General features: G+C 34.2%; 2 protein-coding genes across 2 annotated transcripts; both read right to left on the bottom strand.

Annotated features, from left to right (window-relative positions):
• Positions 1–1,196: 1,196 nt before the first annotated feature.
• On the bottom strand, positions 1,197–4,238 carry LOC145000173 (cytochrome P450 98A2-like). Its single transcript, XM_078959364.1, has 2 exons — positions 2,680–4,238; positions 1,197–1,664 (listed from the first exon to the last, which is right to left on the bottom strand). Exons 1-2 carry the CDS (start codon positions 4,200–4,202, stop codon positions 1,658–1,660), a joined length of 1,530 nt encoding a protein of 509 aa, XP_078815490.1. The 5' UTR covers positions 4,203–4,238; the 3' UTR covers positions 1,197–1,657.
• A 200-nt stretch (positions 4,239–4,438) lies between these two features.
• Positions 4,439–6,124, bottom strand: LOC145000175 (uncharacterized). The gene is made up of 4 exons (XM_078959366.1): positions 5,987–6,124; positions 5,303–5,514; positions 4,906–5,041; positions 4,439–4,742 (listed from the first exon to the last, which is right to left on the bottom strand). Exons 1-4 carry the CDS (start codon positions 6,018–6,020, stop codon positions 4,606–4,608), a joined length of 519 nt encoding a protein of 172 aa, XP_078815492.1. The 5' UTR covers positions 6,021–6,124; the 3' UTR covers positions 4,439–4,605.
• Positions 6,125–7,684: the final 1,560 nt, after the last annotated feature.

Genomic DNA, 7,684 nt, shown 5'->3' with positions numbered 1-7,684 from the left:
AGATAGCCAAAAGGTCCTTTGTGTTATGTAAATAATGATTGAACATCTAAATTCATGTTTTACTGATCCTTAAAAGTCAAATGTCTTTTGTGCCTTGCCCACATAGTCACCCTTTCACTCACTTTATTTCCTTATTAATGTCATTATGTGACACGTCTTTTCAACTAAAGTTAAGAGATAAGCAAACTGTCTCAAATCCATTAGTCATTGTTTGATGTAAAGGAATAACTTTTTAAACATTTTTTTAAATCTTGCACTTTCTACACTGAACCTTATTTTTGATAAGTAACAAATATGAGCATTACGTATATAACAAATGTGACAAAAAGTCCAAAAGTTCATTTTGTTTATGGGTTTTTATGGAATGTAGTTGAGATAGCAGCAGCGATAGTAACTTCTGTATTTGGAATTATATTTGAAAAGACTCAAATTTCTGCAATGTTTGAGCATGCAAATAAGTTAGAATTGCACATTGTTCAAATTTAGTTGGTGTACATTGAGTTTGACACATAATTTTTTGTCGGGTTGGTTTTTATATGCGGCTAACTTGAATCATATTGCATTCGACTTGTGCCCTTTTGTTTCATTAAGAGAACATTTTGCACAATAATTTGTATGACTGTGATTTGTGGTTTTAATTGTTTTTGGAAGTAAAAAATAAAGGTATTGTATGTTATGGTTTGGCAAACTATGGACATAACATCACCGGCCGAGTCTATCTTTGAAATACACTTCTTCAATCGGGACTTCCAACTATATCACTTATAAATGGCTTCTTTTTATGGGATTCAAAGGTTTTTTATTTTAATCTATGTTTTTAAACATGTTTTCTACTCTTTATGCTAATGTTTTCAATTTATATTTGTACAGAACCCATATGTAGCCATTGTTGATCCATGTGGTTCAAGCAGAACATGAATCATTATAATTTCTCCTACACAAGTCACGGTTGGATAACCATATAAAATATTCTCAACATGAATCATTATAATTTCTCCTACACATGTCAATATACTTGACAATTAACAAAAAATAATTGTCATTAACACATAAGGATCTTTTAATAAGTTTGGCAATATAAATTAAAAATAAACAAACAATCTAATATAGCAATTAATCTATAAATCAAGGTTTTATTTAATATTAAACTCAAAGTAAATGGTTTTGACACCAAAATCAGAAAGCAAAAACATAATAGTATCACAATGGAATGCTAAGCATGGTCACCTTAACAAACCACATGATTACCGACACGTATCCGTTCTCTAATCCTTCCGATCTTCGTTCCTGTCAGCTTAACGACCTTCCAGCCGCCTCCTAGATCCTTAAAACGGCCAAATGTATGTTTTTTGTCGACTAAGGATCAGTGGAAGTCGAAAACTCTCTTATGGTTGGCCGATATCCTCTATTTATAGCTTTTATAACCGACCTACGTACGTTGGGCGTAGCTAGAATTCCATCGCGATAAGGAAGTCCGGATGAAAGCCCATTACGATAGGCGTAAGTTAATCTACGTTGGGCGTAGTCTTTGTCTCACCAGTACGCTTAATGTACGTAACCTTACGTTGGGCGTACTTGCATCCTTTTAACATTTTCTTTCTTTTTGCTTCCAAGCCCGATTTTCGCTCCAATCTTTTCTTTTCCGCTCTATTGACAACTAATAGCTGTAAATCACAATTCAAAACATTATAAGTACCTTTCAGTTCTAAATAAGAATAATAAAGGTTGAAATACTAAGATATAATGTATAAAAATATGTATAAAAATACACATATCAATTTCTTTTTACTACAATATTGTGCTTTTATTTTTTTTCTTATTAAGGCAGTCTACTTTCATTTCTTTTTTAGGACATTATACTCTATTCAATCTATCCAATTTTAGCGGTATCCAATTGTTTTGTATTTGGATGACATTTATATTGATAAATAAGATAACATAGAAATAACATTGTACTCTCTTTTGAGTTTTGGCAATGAGTATTTTAAGAGGTTGAGATTTTTTAAGTATGCCGTCGAAACCCATTTAAACCTGCACCGGGGGGGGGGGGGGGGGGGGGGGGGGGGGTTCTTCCGTTAGTTTGATATAAATGCATAATTTTAAATATATATATATTTTTATCTATTTTAAAATTCTAAATTTTAAATTTTATATCATCTTGTTACATATCAATCTTCATGATCGTTTTATATATGTCAACCTTTTAAGATTTGTTTATTATAATGTTATATTATATTATATTTTAAATTTTTATTTAATTATTCATTTTATTACATGTCAGTGTTTAAAGATTTGTTTATTTTTATACAATAGATTTTATTATATGTCAGTTTTTACAATTTGTTTATTATAATGTCATGCTTATTTTTCTTTAATTTTATATGATAATTAATTTTTTTTATTTAATTATAGCAATGATATCTAAATAGAGAACCATTTTACTATTAGACTTTTCTTGGAAAGTGGTATTTACTTTAAACAAGAAGTTTATAATCTAAAAGGGTAACTTTTGAAAGATTTTAGTTTTTCACTAACTTCCGCGACTTTTAGTTTTTGGTTTTGTGTAATTTCGCATCTTTAAAAGCTAACAGCTACTTTCGTCGAAGACTTCTTTACAAATAGAAAGTAACAACTACCAGCTACCAACTAGTTTTATCAAACAAGCTTTAATCAACTTACTCGTCCTTGTTACTTCCATGCATAGGCAACCTTGGAGTAGGGACAACCTCCAGTGGGATCTTCTTGTAAGCCACTATTCCTAACATCTCTACCATGTCAACTTCCTCCGCCCTAAACCCTTCTGGCAACGACCATTCAAATCGGTGCAAAATACTCCCCAACATTAAGCTCACCATGTTCATCCCCAACTGTGCACCTGGACACATCCTTCGACCCGACCCAAACGCCAACAACCTAAAATCATGCCCTTTTATATCAACATCTTCTTCAAGAAACCTTTCGGGTTGAAAAACCAACGGTTGTTTCCATGCATGCGGGTCACGACCGATTGCCCATACATTAACGTAAACCCTACTTCCTTTAGGAACACCATAACTTTCGATCTTTAAGTTTGTTGTGGCTTGGTGGGGAAGCATTAGTGGCGTAGGAGGATGCAACCTTAGGGTTTCTTTAACCACACATGTTAGGTAAGGAAGGTTTGGTATATAGGATTCAGTCATAACTTCACCAAACCCTATAACCCTATCTAGTTCCTCTTGAGCTTTTCGCTTAACCGTCGGGTTTATTAGCAACTCGACCATAGCCCATTCCAGGGCGGCAACAATGGTGTCGATCCCTGCAGTCACCATGTCCCACAATAGCCCACTAATTGTATTGTCGCTAAGATTATATTCTTCACGTCGACTCAATAAAGCATCCAAGAAACTTAAATTATTATGGTGGGGGCTAGAGTTTTGGTTTTCTTTTTTCTGTATTATAATTGCTTGAAAGAATCGGTGGTTTCGTGATCCAATCCATTTGTTTTCATTGTCTTTAAGCCAAGAAAGACACCGTAGCCACGAGACTTCTTCCACTACACCTAATGATACCTTGGAGCGAAACTGAGCCTCCAAAATCGCATTTAACTCCCCATTATAAGACACCAATGAGTTGCCAAATAACATTCTTGCAATGATATTGAACACTGTCTTCTTCAAATAATTCTTTACTACTAAAACTTTCCCACAATAATCTTTGTTAATGGAGTCGATCATAACTGAAACATCATTTTCCCTCGTGGGCCTATGTGCTTCGAGGTTCTTTAGAGAGAAGAGTTCTACAACACAAAGCTTTTTGAGCTTCACAAACTGGGATCCATAGTCAGCCCATGTGAGATCATCACCATTTCTGCTAAATCTTACAATCCCTATCGTTCTGTGTCTATTTGCAAGTTGTTGGTCATGGTTCTTGAGAACTTCTTTAGCTAAGTGTGGGTTTGACACAGAGATGCAGATTGAGGAACCAATTTGAAACGATGTGATGGGGCCATATATATGAGACCATTTGGTTAAAAGACGAAAATCGTTGGGTCTTATTTGGTACATGTTGCCAACAATGGGCCATGGGCGTGGGCCTGGTGGGAGGTTTTGTCCGAGTTGTCTATGCAAAGTGAAGATGATGATGATGAGGGTGATTGAGAGGGATAGAACCTCAATCACCATTGATGATGATGTGAGGAAGCCGAGTGTGGGGAACAAACTCATGAGTTTTAACTCATTTGTAAAGAGAGGAGCAACTATTATATCATGTTCTTTAAGTGACATTTGTTTATAAATGGAACTGTATTCTCTTATTAATCAATGCAACTTCCATGCTCCTGAAAATATTCCATTTGTAATACATTTGTTATAGCTCAACAAATTTATGCTCCTTTTATTATTTTAACAATTCAATCCTTGACGATTTCACATCATGCATCCAACCAACCATACATAACAGATTAACAGTAACACATAACGATTCCATTACAAACTAAAACAATTCACAGGTGTAGCTAATATCAAACATTTAATTCATACACAGATGCTACAGCTACATTACTAAAAGACTAAGTTTCAATCATCTAATTCTCCACAATTAACAACATTATCATGATTACTAACAGATTTAGCGACGATCATGATGTTGTGAGTTACTTGAATCATAGCGGTTTGTTGCCCCATGACCTCTTCTATGGTCATTATTGTTGTGATCCACATGTGAAGATCTATTTACATATGAAAATACATCTGCACTAGGGGAAACTGAAATTTCAACCAAAAACATATCATCAATATTCAATATTCAATAACTAAGGCTGCATTTTTTTAATAGGACTATTTTTCAGTGATGAGGATCAGGAGGGCATTCCCGTCTTTTGCACACAGCTCCAACTTTTATGTCATAACATCGTGTGAGAGACTTTACCTTGTGTATATGGTGAAATGGGCCCAGGAGAAACATCAACATTTGGCCTTGATTTGAAAGGAGAATTTGATGTAGTCATTGGTGAGGTTTGCAGATTTGGATTTGGATTTTGTGCAGATTTGTCTTGCCCAGAAATCTGTTTTTATGGAGTTCATATATCAATATTTTAATATACAAAAGTAAATAATGGGGTAAATAAATGCACATTTATGCAACAATGTTTCAACGTGCGTTTAAAGATGCTATATTTTACCATTTAAGCATAATTCATGTTGGCTGTATAAACTGGTAAAAAAAACAAATGAAATACTGTTTGCATAAATTGATAAAGAAGTGTGAAAACAGTAACACAGGGTATGAAAAATAAATTGAGTAGCTAAAAGGAAAAGATAATTACTCCAAATCTCAATGTTCTGTTGTAAAGAGTGACAAGACCAGAAAAAAGCTTGACAGCATAATCGGCAATCTCTTTGGTTTCATATTCTGCAAATGCAAAACCTTTTGGTCGATCAGTTTCCCTATCTCGAGGTATGTGTAAGTCAACCACCCTCCCAGCTTGGATAAGGATATCGTATAAAACCCTATCACTTACTCGTTCATCCAAGTTACCTGTATACACACACACACACACACACACTCAAACATCAGTTATGGAAAGACGCATATAGCAAGTATACCACAAGATTCGTTTAACCAACGTATAGGATACACATAGAAAGCATTCACTATTGTAGTATTAAACAAATTCATGAATTTTGGGCGCGAATTATCCCAAATCGTATTCCATATGCCTACCTTTCCTGTATACACGTTATAATGGATTATTGATTTAGGGGACCGAGAATTGAATCAATGGAGATAAAGCGGTATACGTTAATCCAATCAAGATTCATTGGTAACATAGAACTCATATACATCTTGAATTTCAGCTAGAACCAAAAAGGGAATCAATACTCAGAAAGGATCGTGAACTAGCCCTAACAGTCTAACTCATTCATGGAAATTTAGATATTGGAACAACATGAAGCAGACAAATTAGTAATAATAAAAGGTAAAATTGGTGTAGGTTTCGAAAATATACCGATGTACACTGTGCAATTAGGGTTGGCGGACATGACTGCCGTATGAAGAAGAGGAAAAAATTGTTGTAGAAGAAAGACAAGCGTGATTCTTGAGATTTTGAGATTCAGGCCTACGGATGATGAGGAATTGAAAGATACCAATTTCAAATTCAGTCAATTGGCGACGGTAAAAACTCCTTGAAATTTTGAAAAATGATTTAACTTAGTCAGTACATTTTAGTTTTTATTTTTATGAGAAGATTATAAAAATAATCAATTTTTTAAATTATTTTATAGAAAATAGACAAAAAAATCCAATATTATTAACCATCAAAATTGTAGATGATTAAGCCGATCTGCAATTTCTCCATGATCTGCGAATATAGAAGTCGGTAAATCACAAACGCGTGTGTAGAAAAAGGATGATAAAGATGAAATATATGAGATGAGATGATGATAAGATGAGAGGTTTTGACTTTATAGATGATCTAGTCGTATAGCGAAATATAGATGGCGATCAAAGACTATTCTAGACAGTCTAGTGGAACGCTGGTAGACTCACAACCTGTATGTATTTTTGAACTACGTGTTCACTAAAGATGTACTTCATCCCCCCGTAGTTGCCTTATTGACATGCATTTGCTAAGGAATCCCCTAAACAATGATGTTTACCCCGATGGTTACAATGATCCTTAGGGTAGGCCCCTTGAGACTAGTAATTAGGGTCATAATGTGAAGATAACGGGAATGAGTAATCGGGTTGAACTGAAAAAAATATAATTAAAGAATTTAATTATTGTGGGTTGAAACCCTATGTGCTCACCAGATCTCCCCAAATCTGATCCATTCAGTTTCCTTGTATCACAGATAGCGGTACGAAAACACATGTGTGTTGAGATGATTTTGATGAAAAGATAATAGAATGTAGGACAATAGGTTGATGTACTATTCTAAGGCATGTAATATTTCGTTTATGCTTATTATTATATTGACGATAATGTTGGATTAGTGTCTAAGTTCATAGCTATTTTGGTATGTACTTGACCCGATTATGAGCATGATCATTTTGAGTTGTCTTCACCATAGCAATATGTAGGATGAATTAAGGAGAGAAAGGTTTAATTATGATTTATTAATATATTATAAGAATAATATATTAAATGAGAAATCATATTGTTTAATTAATATTAGTTAAGAATTAATTTTGTGGCTAAAAGAGATTAATTAAACTTAAGGGACTTATTGTGTAATTATAAAATAATTACATAGATGGACTTATGGACTCCATAGAAGGTGGAGTGGATGAATTCTGTAGGGAAACCCATTAGAAATCATCCAAGGCTTCTAAAGAAGGAGTCCACGGGCTGCTTAGGGCTTAAGTAGTCAAATTAGGGTTTCCTTGTTAGATAACCCTAATTGCCTAAGTATATAAGAAGCCCTTAGGCACAAAAAATGTGGCTAACACTTGGATTAGGGTTTCCAGTCGTTTTAGGTGCCTCCCCTCTCTTCCCTCTTCATTCTTGTTGCTTAGTGGTGTTTGTGATTCCATTAAAGGTGTAACACTTGAGGCACAAAGCTTTCTGAAGCTAAGGATTGATTGTTATTGCTATATAACAATCTAAGGTCATATCTAAACCCTATTTTATGTTAATATGATTAATTGTATGCTAGATCTAGGGTTTTGTGGTTTAAACATTTTTAGGTAGCTCCAGCTCCAA

The sequence above is a fragment of the Lactuca saligna genome, chromosome 6 (assembly GCF_052625555.1).
Source record: "Lactuca saligna cultivar CGN05327 chromosome 6, ASM5262555v1, whole genome shotgun sequence".
In the NCBI taxonomy this organism is placed as follows: Eukaryota; Viridiplantae; Streptophyta; class Magnoliopsida; order Asterales; family Asteraceae; genus Lactuca; species Lactuca saligna.
The sequence above is the reverse complement of the archived record's forward strand: the minus strand, read 5'-3'. Positions and strand labels throughout refer to the sequence as shown.